General features: G+C 44.6%; 1 protein-coding gene across 13 annotated transcripts in view; it reads left to right on the top strand.

Annotated features, from left to right (window-relative positions):
• abi2 (abl interactor 2) overlaps window positions 1-16284 on the top strand; it is a 110951-nt gene that overhangs the window by 12221 nt on the left and 82446 nt on the right. For all 13 annotated transcript variants that reach the window (XM_033024494.1, XM_033024491.1, XM_033024490.1 and 10 more), the window contains exon 2: window positions 15627-15794. In XM_033024494.1, coding sequence (XP_032880385.1) covers window positions 15627-15794 — 168 coding nt within the window. The remainder of the gene's footprint in view (window positions 1-15626; window positions 15795-16284) is intronic.

Raw genomic sequence — 16284 nt, 5'->3', positions numbered from 1 at the left:
GTTATTGCTTATCTCTGCAACGTCAGCTATTTTTTTTCAATCTTGGCTTCTTTATGGCCTTGAAAGAAGCACATGTTATTACACAGGTTTCCATCTTAATGTCTTTATTAAAAAGACAACCTGTCCTCCATATTGTGTTCCATATAATTTTTGTAAATTATATTAGATTTATATTCGGAAGTGGCGGCGCTGCCTTGCAGCTGCGGCTCGCCTGCAGTCCGTTTGTCTTTTCTGTTTTTTGTTTTCTCTTGTGCCGTTTTTACAGTTTATTTCGGTTTATTTAGTTGTGTGTGGGGGGGGGGGGGTGGGTGTGACATGTTTTTTGACTCTTCCTTCGAGGGGGATGCGACCTTTCTTGCCGTATCCCCCGTCTCCGTGTCCGTCTGCGCTGAGGCCTATCGCGGAGCTGGCGGCCTCCAACTGCGACCGACCTCGAGGCTCCAGAGGCAGAGCCAGGACTTACCAACACAAGGCTGGCAGACTTCGGGGCTGTGGTTGCGGTGCAACCCAACTTCCGACCCGACTTTGGAGGCTCGGCCGCGGGCCAGCGGATGACATCGTCGGGAGCTCGCAGGTCACAGGTGGTGACCTGTTTTTCCGGAGTTCCCGCAACCACAGCTGCGTCCGCAGGACTGGAGGGCGGCAGCTTCGACCGCCTCGGGCCGCGGAGTTTGAACCGGCCCGTTTGCGGAGCACAGATTCAGCCGCGGGACTTACCTACCATCACCCGGCGGGGTCACAACATCGGAGGCTTGGATTGCCTCAGCGCAGAGGGAGAGCAAGGAGGGAAGAGACAATGACTTTGGGACTTGAAACTGTGTTGAGTGTTTGTTATTTTTTCTATGTTATGACTGCAGGCTAAACCATTTCGTTGCACTGAAAAGTGCAATGACAATAAATTGAATCAAGATCAAGATTTGACTATTAGCTCTTTCAATATAAGATTAAATTTGGTGTGTCTGCTATCTTGCTATCACCTGCGACTGACCCCGAGGCTCTGGAGGCAGAGCCAGCCAGGACTCACCAACGAGAGGCTGGCCGTCTTCGGGGCTGAGGCAGCGGTGGCCCGAATTGCTGGTGCGGCGTTCTGGCTTTCGGCAGCGGCCTGGAGCTGATGCAGCGGGGCTCGGAGCGGAGACTGCGGGACCTGGAGCTGGGGCAGCGGCCTGGAGCTGGGGCGGCTGCCCGGAGCGGTGACTGCAGGACCCGGAGCTGGGGCAGCGGCCCGAAGCGGAGACTGCGGGACCCGGAGCTGGGGCAGCGGCCTGGAGCGGAGACTGCGGGCGGGACCTAGAGCTGGAGCAGTGGCCCGGAGCGTAGACTGCGGGACCCGGAGCTGGGGCGGCGGCCTGGAGCTGGGGCGGCTGCCCGGAGCTGATGCTGTGGCGGGCCGTCTCGGAGCGGAGACGGCGTTCCGGCTTTCGGCGGCGGCGACATCACCACGGAGGTCTGCTGGACTGGAGGGCGGCATCTCCGGCCTGGATCGATCGCCTCAGCGCAGAGGGAGAACAAGGAGGGAAGAGACGGAGACTTAGACTTTGCCTCCATCACAGTGAGGATGTGCTTGGTGAACTCACTGTGGTGGATGTTTAATTTGTGTTTATTGTATGTTTTGTTTTTATTGGTTCTGTGTATGACTGCAGGCAACATAATTTCGTCAGACCAAAAGGTCTAAATGACAATAAAGGAATCTAATCTAATTTAAAAAAAAAACCTTTCCACAGCTTAGAATACTCTCCCCTTTCACTGCCTAATCAATTCTTTTCTTAGTCTTTGTTAAAATTTTGGACATGCAAATTATCTATGCTCATCATTGTATTGAAACCTAATGACTTGCCATTAGGCTGCCATTAGTCCCGCTGAGTTTCTCCAGCATTTTGTGTCTACCTTTATGCCAATGGAAAACTTTGAATTGTGTGACACGATTCAGATTAGAGTTGTGTAGTAATGTTCCTTGAAATTCAGAAAGTTAAGATTGATTTCATCAAACATTTAAAGAAACTAGATTGACGGAAGAGGTTTAGGTGGGTTAGGTGGCTAAAACAAAGGTAATAGTGAAGAATAGATCCATTGTCTTTCTTGATTGAAGTTAGGAAAAGCCTTTCCATGTTAAGGGGTAGTAATTTGGATTTCTCTTAAACAAATAACAATTTATGCTCGGACAGTAAATTTTAAATCTGAAATAATTAGACTTTTGTTGAGCAAAGTTAATATGTTGGGCAAGTTCACTAATCTTTTTACGTAGTGAAATAGGCTTGAAGACTTACAACAACCCGCATTTCCATTATTCCCGGGACAAATTAGTTTTCAAATGCAAGGAATTCTCTTAATTATCAAATGTCATCAGCTGAATTAATATTGCATGGACATTTTTGTTGCACTATTCAAATATTTTCATTTATCAATCATCCCCGCTCCTAAAATTTGGCTAGAGTACCAAGGCTAATTTCAGAATTGTGATTACCTGAGCCATTGACTTTTTCAACATTTATTTCTGGGTTCACTTTGGTTCTCCCTGCAAGATTATTAATGAAATTAACATGCTTTTTTAACTTAAATTCATGCTTTTCTGGATCCTGAAGCTCATGCTTCTTTGTCTTCCTTCCCTTCAAAAATTGGGGTGTCGCTATAAGACTACTTGCAGTATGCTTATGGAACAATAACTTGCCCGCTTTGAATCAATATTCATGTCTGCTTCTGTTTCTCTGTTGTGCATTGTGGTTCCTATCTTGTATGTTGTCTGTTTGTCTTTGTGGTGTGTTTTGATGTTTTATCTCTTCCCACTGTTGGCTGAAACAGCAAAAAGGACAAGAAAGCGAATACACATAACCTGAAACGGTCAACTTTGAGGCATTTTTAAAACATATACAGATAAAGGGATTCTGTTTGCATAAGGTCTTAAGTTGAATTTTAATCAGTTTGCATTAATCTTCATGGTGCAAAATCAATGGCAATAGCTTGCTTGGTTGGTGACAATTCTTGACAAGTAAAATGCTTTGCAAAGTGAATACAATTCTTTCCCCTTAAATCGGATTACAGGGAATTAAAGTGATTTTTCTATTGCTCATTCTGCTCTTGTTCAATTGCTCCTTGTACTGTGTAAGAGGGAACTGCAGATGCTGGTTTAAACCGAAGATAGACACAAAAAGCTGCAGTAACTCAACGGGACAGGCAGCATCTCTGGAGAGAAGGATGGGTGACATTTCGGGTCAAGTCCTTCTTCAGACTCAATGTACTGTGCCTGAAAGTCTGCAGCATGGCATTGGACTGCCACTTGCAGTATTCTTCTCGTCGCTTTTTTAGACTACAATTTATAGCAACATACGTTATTATTTTTCCGTCGAACACTTGGCTATCTCTGGTCAGAAAATGCTGAAGTACCCAGGATGGCACAGTGACACAGTTGGTAGAGCAGCTGCTTCAGTGCCAGAGACCCAGGTTCGATCATGACCTCGGGTGCTGTCTGGAGTTTGTATGTTCTCCCTTTTGATAAACTGAGTTATTTTGTCAATCTGCCACTTCTTTGGCCATTCTCCCAACCTTCTGCAGACTCCCTGCTTTCTCTACATTACATGCCTCTCCATCTATCTTCGTTTCATCTACAATCTTGGCCACAAAGCCATCCATTCCATTATCCGAATCATTAATATACAAGGTGAAAAGAAGCGGACCCAACAGGCGCAACCGGTGGAGGTGGCATGAAAAATCCCTGCCCCCCCTGTCCCCCTCTCCCAATCATGCAGCCTGCATGTTTTATTTCAATTAGTTTTAGCGCACAGTCAGTCCCGTGCTCGCAGGCGACCTGGGAACTGCAACAAGTCCAGGGGCCCCGCAGGTGACCTGGGCGCTACCGACCTGGGAACTGCAGCTAGTCCAGGGGACGCTAGGGATCTGGGAACTGCAGACAGTCCCGGGGCACACAGGCGATCTGGAAACTGCAGGAAACTAATTGGAAAAATACGTGAAAACTATATTATTAGTATGTATTATTACTAATTTATGTATTATTAGTATGTATTATTACTTATTACTCATTTAGTTAGTATGTATTATTACCTCCATTTATTACCTATGGCGATAGATGTGGCCCGCCATCCGCTCACAAAAATGGGTCCTGGCCCCTATGCAAAAAAGACCTGCCGACCTATACCGACCCCTGCACCAAACCCTTGATCCTGTCCCGCCGGCCTTTTTCAAAATTTAGCAACAAAATGGGGGTGCGTCTTCGATGTCGGGAAATACGGTAACCATGTTCTCCATAGATGCTGCCTGACCCTCTGAGTTACTCCAGCAATTTGTCTTTTTTTGTAAACCAGACTCTCCAATTCCTTATTTCTCCCTCAGCTTTAGTTATTTTCTGGGTCATTAAAGTATTTTAAAGTAAAATGCAAAGATGCCAGGGAGTTTTATTTATTCAACGACATAAAGGAAAGGAACCTTGCCGAGTAACAACCAATATCATTTCAGATATAGTGTTAAGAAGATGCCTGGTTTGACCCCCAACCTGTGCTGACAGTATTGGTCTTGAAGTTCTGGTTTCATGTGCTTTTAGGCTTTCGGTCAGGAAACACAATATCTGCCACAGTTCCTAGGCCTTTTGTCAATCTTGAGAACTCTGCTCGAAGATGCCTTCTAGGATGCCTGTTTGCATCAGGTTAGGTAGTTACTGGCATTTGCTGCCTTTCAGCTAAATGGAGGTACAGAGCAGCTGCTGCTTTTAGCAGATCTGAAAACCAACAAGGTACAACGTTTTGGATAGGAAAGACGAGGATGTTGATGATTAAGGTACTGTGTGCAACTGCACTGAAATGTAAGGCTCATTATTTTAATATATACACATATAAGAGTTTGTTTCCAAAACATACATTATGTACAGCTCATGAACAGTCTACTTTTGTAAACCTTGACTGTACCAGTATGTATGGTGGGATGCAATCCATAAATATGGATACGGTGCAAATTCCTCCACTTGTGGATTCTCTGCAGTTCCCTTTTTGCTCATCTTTTGTATCTAGAATTGTTTACATCAACTGAAGGAGTTTTTTCCACAACTTAGAATGCTTGAAGTCTGGATATTGATTCTGCTGGATGTTGTACATGAGCAAATGGGTGTGAAGCTGCCAATAAAATTAACTTGGATGCCTTTGGTGCAAAAGATTGGTTAGGTATGGTGACCTTGACATTTAGACGTGCAGCAGAAGGGCATTAATCCTTCAAATGTATGTCTACTCCCATCAAGTAGCGCCTGCATCCCCACAGCACTCGTGATTTATACATTTGCCGTTATCAGACTGTTTTAAGATGTATTCACTTCCTCAGCATTAATACCCTCCTAGAAAATCTTGCAGTTGAATTTTAGTGAAATACCGTCTACCTTCGTTATTACAACCTCTTTATAAACGGATTTCGGTTATATCGGACTGCGGCGTCCATTCACGGTGGCGGCCGGTTGGCAGGCAACGCAGAGCGCAGCATAGAGTTAGGTAGTGGAAAGCAGACAGTAGGGAGAGGGTGAGCAGTAAAACACTCTTGAAGAACATTGCATTGGGCATGGGTTTGCAGCTGCTGCAACAAAGCAAGGTCATAGATGCAGTGTGCGTCACTGCACCTGCTATACTTCTATCAGAACTGCCTGCAACATCCACTGTTCCAGAGAAAATACTCCAAGTCGGTCCAATCACTCCCTGTTGCTAATACCCCCTAATCCAGGCAACATTCTGGTACACCAGCTCTGCACGGCCTCTACATCCTTCCTGTGGTGAGGTTACCACATCTGCACACACCACTCCCAGTGCAGCATAACCAAAGTCCTATAAAGCTGCATCATGACTTCCTGACTCTAATACTCAACCACAATTCCACATGGCCACAACATCATAGTCCCGAGCATCAGTCCAGACTCTTAAGCTTGTCTGCTTTCCCCACAATACTACTTGCATTGAAAAAAACACGTCACCCATCAGTTTCACCATATTCCTTCACCTCTCCCAGTCTGTATTTGGTTTGAGACTTGTTGGTCCTAATCGCTGCCTTCCCATCACTCCTTCGAATGTCTGACCTACTACTTTGGTTTCCAATCCCCTGCCTTTCTAACCTAAATCCTCCCAAGTAGTACTAGTGAGCCACCCTTCAATGATACAGGAACTCTCTCATTTAGATGCAACCCAGCCCTTTTGTACTGGTCACCTCTGCCCTAGAAGAGATCCCAATGGTCTAAACCGCGTGGCACTGGGAGTAATCCAGCAATTACTATCCTTGGGATCTTGCTTTTTAATCTTCTAACTCACAATATTCACTTGAGATAGACACAAAAAGCTGGAGTAACTCAGCAGGCCAGGCAGCATCTCTGGGGAGAGAAAATGGTGATGTTTCAGGTCGAGACCCTTCTTCAGACCCTTCTGAGTCTGAAGAAGGATCTCGACCCGAAACATCACCCTTTCCTTCTCTCCAGAGATGCTGCCTGTCTTGCTGAGTTACTCCAGCTTTTTATGTCTATCTTCAGTTTCAACCAGCATCTGCAGTTCCTTCCTACCAAATATTCACTTTTCAGGAGCTCATCCGTTTTCAATAGACAATAGGTGCAGGAGTAGGCCATTTGGCGCTTTGAGCCAGCACTGCCATTCAATGTGACCATGGCTGATCATCCCCAATCAGTACCCCGTTCCTGCCTTCTCCCCATATCCCCTGACTCAACACCTCGTGGATATCCTGGACCCTGACACCAGGGAAGCAGTGCGCCATCCTAGAGGTTTGTTTACTACTGCAGAATCTCCTGTCTGTGCCCTCTAACTAATGAGTCTCCTTTCAAAATAGCTCTGTGTCTGACTTTTCCCCTCCCCGCTGGGCCTCAGAACCAGACCTGATATCAGTCTGGACCATTGATGCTGTTGTTGCTCTCTCTTGACCAGTCCTTTGCCACAACAGTATCCTGTTGTCGAGGGGAACGGCCCCAAGGTAATCCTGTACTTTCTGCCTACTCTCTATCCTGAGACCACGTGCATCTTACGCTTGACCACCTCACTGTAACACTCACACCCTGGGATGATCCTGAAGTCATCCAGCTGCAGCTCCTGTTCCCTTAGTGTGGTCCTTAAGAAGCTGCAGTTGCACGCATTTACTGCAGGTGTAGTCTTCAGGGAAACAAGAATATTTTTCCAACATCCTGCAGAAGATGTATTCCACTATCCCACCTATCACATCCTCGACACCAAAAACTGCAAGTTGCTGTAAGTTTTTAAGTATATAATAACAGTAGGATATAGTACCAGCAAGTCCTAATGTTTATAACTGCAGTAATAGCATGGCATGCTGGAAATATACTGCGATGGAACGGAAAGGAACACTGTTCTGATGATCTTTCTATCAGTGGAAACTGTCAATAACTATAATAAGCACGCTTATACACTTCAAACAGTTCCTCTAGTTCATGGTCTCCTATCTTTAAGTTTATTCCGTAGGACTAATGTGGATTTGTAAACAATTGTTGGATATATTTTCTGCTTGCTATTCCATCTGTCTTGATTACCTGCCTTTTTAAAAAGCTGTTGGGGTTCATCACTGAAAAATGGTTAATGCCATTTGGTATTGCTCTCTCCTGTGGCTCATCAGTCTATTATCCATCTGCATGTACATTCAGTCATGAGCAGCATATTTAGTTCACAAATTCAAATGAATAAATCTGCAGCTTTATTTTCCTCCTTTTCTCCTTTGTTTTCAAAATAATTACAGGTGCGAAAGGCCATTTGTATTTATCATCTGGAGAGCTCCCTGATGTGAACAGTAATTTCAAATTGTTTAACACTTATGCTTCTACCTTAATTCCTCAAGATTTAGACACCTGACATCATGTTTGGAAGGCCTGAATCTAACCTGATACGTAACAGCAGTGATTGGTCAAGTGTGAAGGCGCACACAGACCTCTCACCTTACTGTTCAAGATTGTAGCCCACTCTTGATCTAATCTTTCCATGACAGTATTTTTTTGTGTGCAGGTTGTTTGGTTAATGGTCTGCATATTGAATCAGTACGATCTTTAGGCTCTAAATACAACGTTTGGGCTGAGGGTCCAAAGTGTGGTGGGTAAGGACGTAACCTTGAATTAACATCAGAAGCTGCTCATAATCAGTAATGAGTTAAATTATTGAAGTGTGCTTACAGTATCCTTTTACCTGCAGTCTTTCCTGAAGTTTCTATCTAACAGTTTTAAATTGGTTATTCTATGTCTAGGAAAGCATGTTCGGCTCTTCCATTAGTGAAGACATCAGAGAAGAAAGACAGGAAGTGATGTTGAATCTGTATAACATATTGATTAGGTTACAATTGGAGCATTTAATGCAGTTCTTGGCATTCAATGCAGGAAGGATATTAGAGCGGTTTATCTTCATAATAATAATAATAATAAATTTTATTTAATGGGCGCCTTTCATACAAATCTCAAGGACACCTTACATAGTAATCGGAATAAAAACATATAATCGGAATTAAACAAGTAATTAAAGACATCACAGTGACACAAATTAAAAACAGAATTCAATCCAAAAACAGAAAATCAAAAACACAGTGTGAAAAGAGAGCAGCGGCAGCCAAAGCGCGCCAGCGTCCACTCTCTCTTCACGGCAGCCATCTTGGACACAGACTTACAGGATTACAATTTGACAAAAAATCATCCCCCCACAGTGGATAGCACTGTGGGGGAAGGCACAATGTCCAGTCCCCACCCCAAGTTCACCCCAAAGTCAGGCCTATTGAGGCCACCGCAATTGCCTCTACGGAGGCCCGATGTCCCTGGCTGTTCTCACCGGGTGGTCTTGCCCCGGCGTCGGGAGAGTCCTTTCGGCGGCTGGGCCACTTGGAACGGCCGCTTCTTGGTTGGAGCCCGCGGCTGCCGAAGCCGACAAGGCCGCGCCGGTTTGGCGCTCCCAGGCTCCAGATGAAAAAGTCGGCGCCCGCTCTCCGCACTGCCGACTTGCCGCCTCTACGCACGCCGTCTCTCCGCACGCCGCCTCTCCGCTCCGCAAACCCGCAGCCCGGAGATGTTGCTCACGGCGGTCCCGCTCGCCAGAGCTCCAGCGCGGCGACCCAGGCAAGGCATCGCCCGCTCCGCTCTGCTCCAGCGCTCCAATGCTGTGCCACCACCCAGGCCGAGGTGCTGGGTGGTTCCCGCCAAGAAACGGCGCTCCAAGCCCGCTGGTAGGCCACGAGGACGGGTCGACGGGCAGCCCGGAAAAAAGGCTGCCACACCGACCAGGTAGGGACCTATAAATAAAGTAACACCTACCCCCCACATTAAAAGACCATATCCCCTACAAACAAAAAAACAGGACTCACTAAAAACTATTAAAAAAAAACGAATTTAAGACGGACGGCTGCTGGCTAGCAGCCGTTCACCAAGATGGCTCCTCCTCCTCCTCGTAGGTAGTTACAATTATGGCAGAAGGTCTCAAAAGCTGGAGCTTCTTCACTGCAGTAGACATTCAATTGGAAATTCAAAAAATAAAATTATTGGAGATAAATAAGGAGTATAAAGCTTTTCCCTATGTTGGTAAGAACATAAATGGGGTGCTTTAGCAAAAATGGTTATTCAAACTGGGATGATTTAGTCATTTGAAAGTGACTGACAAAACATTTGAGGGAAGATCTGAAAGACTAAGGCAAAAAGGTAATAAACCTGAGTATGTCTAGAGAGACCTGATTGGAAAACTTTATGCGACACTTTAAAAAAAAATCTATGATGGTATTGCTGTGTAATAACTTTAATTGCTGTGATATAAAAAAGCGTATAACATTAACATTAGGCTCCAAAACATTAAACATGCAACAGGGTATAGACAAGTCATTGTGCTCCATGTGTAATATACTATCACTATAAAATAGTGCAATGGCTGGGTGTAGGCATGTCACTATGTACACTTGAGGTGGATATGGGTTAGTTGCTGGGACACCGTTCTGTTGGGAAAAAAGATCTGTCATTGTTTAACACCAAGATAGAGTACAGATGGATACGTGGATGTCACTTAGTGATCTGTTCTTGTGGGTTGAATCTGACTGGATGTAAGATGACTGAATATACATTTTGTCTGCTCCACTGCGAAATCTCCTCAAGGTTTGTCTACTTTGAAGAAGTCCTCCTCTCTCCGAGAGTTCTGCAACATCCTCTCTCGCTGCTCCCCCTCTGTGACTCCTCCTGTCATTTTTTTAAATTGTTCTTTATCTCTCCACGTCATTGTCTATATCTCTTGTTTCCCTTATCCCTAACCAATCTGAAGAAGGGTCTCGACCCGAAATGTCACCCATTCCTTCTCTCCAGAGATGCTGCCTGAGTTACTCCAACTTTTCGTGTCTATTCCATAAGGATTGTTTCATTTTAATTTTGAGGTTGGAAGTTGTATTCAGTCATCGACGCTGAGGCACTCTAGGACCTTAATGTCCCCATGAACATACCAAAAATGTTCAAGCCATTGCTAAAAATTAAGAAGAAAAAATTGTGATTTGGATAAATTTTTAAACCAGAATGAAACTAAAGGATAAATTGAAGATAGATACAAAGAGCTGGATTAACTCAGCGGGACAGGAAGCATCTCTGGAGAGAAGGAATGGTGATGTTTCGGGTAGTGACCCTTCCTCAGGTCTCCAGAAGGGTGATGTTGACAAAAACAGTAGATCTGTAATTATAGGCACAAAAGTAATGGGCTGACCTAATTATCTTATTTATTTATTTACAGTTTAAATATGAACCATGTATTTCACTGATGTAATGGGAAACACTGTGTAAATAGGTAAGTTTGTAAATGGGAGTAGGGAGAAATGGAGGAGGCTCAGAACAGAAAGGTCAGTATGGGAATGGAAAGGGGAGAATGCTAAAATGGTCAGCAACTCAGAGGTCAGTAGACCTTGGAGCATCAATGTTCTGGTCATCAAGTCCATGCTTGGTCTTGCTGATGTATAGTAAGTAAGTAAGTTTATTGGCCAAGTATTCACATACAAGGAATTTGCCTTAGTGCTCTGCCCACAAGTAACAACATGACATACAGTGACAGTTACGAATGACTCCGAAAACACTAAACATTAATAACAATAAAACATAAATGATAAAACACCATTGATCAAGCATGTGAACCAACAAAATATCAGATCAAAGGGAGGCTACAGATTTTTGGCTGTTGAGTAGAGCAACTACTAGTGAATAAAAACTTTTTATATCTGGCTGTGGCAGCTTTGACAGTCCGGAGTCGCCTTCCAGAGGGAAGTGATTCAAAGAGTTTGTGGCCAGGGTGAGAGGGGTCAGAGATGATCTTGCCTGCTCGCTTCCTGGCTCTTGCAGTGTACAGTTCATAGGAGGCCACCGATGACGTTAGTGGTGGTGCATATGAACTGTCTTGCCTGGAAGGACTGCTGGGGTCCCTTGATTGAGGCATGGGGTATAGGTACAGGTGTTATCTCCTGTGATTGCAGGGGAAAGTACCTGGAGAGGGGGTGGTTTGGGTGGTATGGGATGAGTGACCCAAGGAGTTGCAAGGGGATGGTTTCTGCAGAGGACCGAAGGGGGTGGAGATGGGAAGATGTGACTGGTAGTAGAATCACTATGGAGGTGATGGTAATGTGAGAGGATGATGTGTTGGGTGTGGAGGCTGTTGAGGTGAAAGGTTAGAGAAAAGGACATTGTAGAATTGCTGCTGTGGACAGTGAGTGAGGTGGAGACACTGGGAAAGTGAAGAAAGCAGATGAATAATTTCAACAGCTTAGTTATGTAAACTTTTTGACAAATCATTGGAAGGGAAGAATCAGCAATTATTATGATGGCAGTGTGGGTCTTCATCAACCTTACGAGTATGGATAATTGGAGGAAAATTGTTCAAGGTGATTTGCAATTCAGCCAGACATTTGGAATGAGCTTTAGATATTCAGCTGAAACATGCAGATGCATCTGTTAGGTATGTTAATTATCAACATGGAGAATCTGAATAACACATGCATAAACCTAAGGATTGTATTTATTCATTAATAAAAACATCCTATCAGTATTTACTCTTCTGTTTTCACCCATTGATCTAACTGAATTTGTAGAGTAAATTATATATTTGTGCTGGTTATTGCCAAAAGGAATCAAGTGGGAGTTGATGAGTGTGTGTGAGAAGTTGCAGGGGCTTGGGGAATTAAGGATGAGTGATGTGGACTGGTGGCATTGCTCCCCAGGAGCTGGAGAAGACTTAGTGGCTAAGTTGGTCTCCTTGTTGTTTGAAGTAAAACTAAGCATAACAGCAACAAATTTGACCAGTTGATATATTTCAATTTTCAATAAAAAATAATGATGCATTGTACAAACATTGACAGTCTAAAGGGCCTGTCCCACGAGCATGCGACCTGCATGCGGCAAGCACAATCTAAAGGGCCGGTCCCACCAGCATGCGCCTGCATGCGGCAAGCGCGACCAAACCAGAAGCGGGAGCCGCGCGAAGGTCGAGTGAGTGACACGGCGTGGAATTTTTAAACGTGGTCAGTTTTTCGGAGCCCCGCGCGATGTCGGCACCAGCTCCGCACAACTCCATACGGCTCCGGCGATCGAAGTGGGACCAGCTCCGCGAGGCCGTACGGCTCAAGCGACCACATTAGGTCGTGCTTGCCGCATGCTGGTGGGACTGGCCCTTTAGTCTAGTTTAGAGATCCAGCATGGAAACGGTTCCTTTGACCCATCGAGTCCACACCAATCATCGATCACCCATGTAATAATAATAATAATAAATTTTATATTTAATGGGCGCCTTTCATACAAAATCTCAAGGACACCTTACATAGTAAAACATATAATCAGAATAAAATAAGTAATAAAGACATCACAGAGACACAAATTAAAAACAGAATTCATTCCAAAAACAGAAAATCAAAAACACAGTGTGAAGAGAGAGCAGCGGCAACCAATTCGTGCCAGCGTCCACTCTCTCTTCACGGCAGCCATCTTGGACACAGACTTACAGGATTACATTAGACAAAAAAATCATCCCCCCACAGTGGATAGCACTGTGGAGGAAGGCACAATGTCCAGTCCCCATCCCCAGTTCACCCCAAAGTCAGGCCTATTGAGGCCACCGCAATTGCCTCTACGGAGGCCCGATGTTCCTGGCCGTTCTCACCGGGTGGTCTTGCCCCGGCGTCGGGAGAGTCCTCTCGGCGGCTGGGCCACCTGGAACGGCCGCTTCCTAGCTTGAGACCGCGGCTTCCGGAGCCGACAAGGACGCACCGAGTTGGAGCTCCTAGGCTCCCGATGTTAAAGCCGGCGCCGCCCTCTCCGCTCCGCAGACCCGCAGCCCGGGGATGTTGCTCTCGCCGGTCCAGCTCACCAGAGCTCCAGCGCGTCGCTCCAGCGCGGCGACCCAGGCAAGGCATCGCCCGCTCCACTCCGCTCCGCGATAGCGCTCCAACACTGTGCCGCCACCGAGGCCAAGCTGCTGGGCGGTGCCCGCCAGGAAACGGCGCTCCAAGCCCGCTGGTAGGCCACGAGGACGGGTCAGCGGGCAGCCCGGAGAAAAAGCTGCCACACCGACCAGGTAGGGACCTAGAAATAAAGTTGAGACCTACCCCCCACATTAAAAAGTCCATATCCTCTACAAACGAAAAACAGGACTCACTAAAAACTATAAAAAAAACGAATTAAAACGGACGGCTGCTGGCTAGCAGCCGTTCACCAAGATGGCTCCTCCTCCTATGTACACTAGTTCTATATAATCCCACTTAATATAATATATAAATTATGCCTAATATATACTCCCTGCATATTTGGGCCAATTTTGAGGCCAATTAACATTCAAGTCCGCAAGTCTTTATGTTGCTGGAGGAAACCAGAGTTCCCAGAGGAAACCCAAATGGTCACATGGAGAACGTGCAAACACCATTTTTCAGTCTGGAGACCTGTGACTAGTGGCTTGCCTTGGGGATTGCTGATCCCATTGCTATTCTCCATCTATATCAATGGCTTGGATTAGAATGTAGAAGGCATGATGATACTAAAATAGGTTGTGTCGTAGAAGAGGAAGATGATTATCAAGAATTACATTGGGATCTTGATCAGTTGCGTAAGTGGATGAGGAATTAAAAATGGAGTTTAATTTGGAAAAGTGCGAGGTGTTGCATTTTGGGAAGTCAACCCAGGGCAGGGTCTTCACAATGAACAGTAGGCATCTGGGGATGGTTGTTGAACAGCAGAATCTCGGAGTACAATAACTGAGTTCCATGAAAGTGGCATTGCAAGTAGATAGGGTGGTGAAGAAGGCTTTTGGCATATTGGCCTTCATGTCAGAGGATTGAATATAGAAGTGGGACAATATATTACAGTTGTACAAGACTACACGACCCACTTGGAATACTGTGTTGTTTTGCTCACCCTTTTATATGAAAGATGCTAATAAGATGGAAAGTGTGCAGGGAAGATTTTCAAGGACGAGGGCCTGAACTATTGCAATATATTGGGCAGGCAAGGACTTTATTTCTGGGAGTGCAAGAAACTTGATATTATGGAGGTATGTAAAATCATGTGGAAGAATAGATATGGTGAATATGGGAATCAAAAATTACAGGGCATAGGTTTAAGGTAAGAGTGGAATGATTCATTCTCATTAAATGATTCACTTTTACACACGTGGTGATATGTTTATGGAACTAGCTGCCAGAAGTAGTAATTGCGGCAAGTACAACAACAGTGAAAAGACTGGTATATGCGTAGGAAGGTTTGAGGGATATTGGCCAAGCATGGGCAAGTGGGATTAGTTTAGATAGGACATCTTGGATGACCAAACAAGTCACTTCCAGTATTTTCCTGGCAAATCGCTTCCTTGCAATCCATAAGTCTGTCTGTATCCAAAATTCTGTTGCCCTTATTGTAACCAATTTGTGCATACCAATTACATTCCTACATCTATAGATTCCTTTCTGGTTCATCGTTGTTTCAATTTAAAAGTATTCATAGTGGTATTTGGAGCTCTCTGTTGCTACACTGCTCCCTATCATTGTAACATCCTCGAGTTCATTGGTCCTTAGATCTCATTTCCAGATCTCAAGCTTCTTGTGCATTGCTTTGTCCATTGCCTGGCCATTGTTGGTCGTGCCTTCAGCAGTCCTGGCCCTAAGGTCTTGAATTCCCACTCTGCCCCTTGAGTGCTCTATTCGTCCTTTAATACTCCCTTTAAAATGTGCCTTCATGCTCAAGGTTTTGATTAACACAACTATTTATTTTTGGGTCTCCGTTTCTTGTTTTGCATAAGTATGGGGTCTTAGGATGTGCCCTGGCTTTATTTAAATAAATATGAGTTCGTCTGGTTTGAGTGTCATTTTTTTTGTTTTCAGCTTCATTTGAGAAAATCTTAGGTCACTCAACAAAATTCCTCTGCTCTCACTGTGAGAAATTGATGCTTGGGCTAAGACGTATTCCTGAAAGTGGCTTTTGAACAGTGCAGTAATTATTGATTTTGATGCATAGGATTCAGATTGAAGAAATGATTTGCTGGATTATGAAAAAACTCTGTCCATTTCAAAAATTAGCCACGGTTATGCATGTTCTGCATTTTGAGTATTTGAAATATTCCTGTAGACCTGAACTATTTAACGTACAATGATTAATCTGTCACTTCTTCTTAAAGGCAGCAGATAAACAGCGAGCTCTGGAGGAAACCAAAGCCTACACAACCCAGTCCTTAGCAAGTGTGGCCTACTTGATTAACACATTAGCGAATAATGTGCTCCAGATGCTGGACATTCAGGCATCCCAGCTCCGACGCATGGAGTCGTCAATCAACCATATCTCACAGGTAGGCTCTTTCACTCTCTTTCAGATGGCCATTGATTCAGTTAGTGAGCATTGGTGTCATGGAAAGGTCTCTTGACATAGATTCTTTTGGAAATTCAACATGGACACGTCTGTCATGTTCTGTTCTTGGCTGATAGTCTTGTGTGAAATTTCTGACAAGGTTTGCCTACTCTTTCAGACCTGTTAATATTGCAGCATCATGTTAACTTGTGCAGCAATGCCTCTGTAGACCCGTGGTGTTAATATTACATCACTGTTATCGACATTAGAGGACTTAACCAGCATGTAGTGTTTGTCAAGTAGGTAAATCTTCTAATCTACGTCCTGCATTGTTGGCAATGTTACCCTGAAATATGGGGTGCAATTTATGTGTACAAGGTAAGCATTGATGGTCTTTTCCAAATATGAAAATGAGAGAGAGCAGGTTTGTGGCATTGATATAGTATGGCCCCCTTCTCTGCTTTTTCAGCCATGGAATTTGTATAAGAGTG

This window comes from Amblyraja radiata, chromosome 7 (genome assembly GCF_010909765.2).
Source record: "Amblyraja radiata isolate CabotCenter1 chromosome 7, sAmbRad1.1.pri, whole genome shotgun sequence".
Taxonomy (NCBI): Eukaryota; Metazoa; Chordata; class Chondrichthyes; order Rajiformes; family Rajidae; genus Amblyraja; species Amblyraja radiata.
Note: the sequence above shows the minus strand (reverse complement) of the source record. Positions and strands in the feature narration are given on the sequence as shown.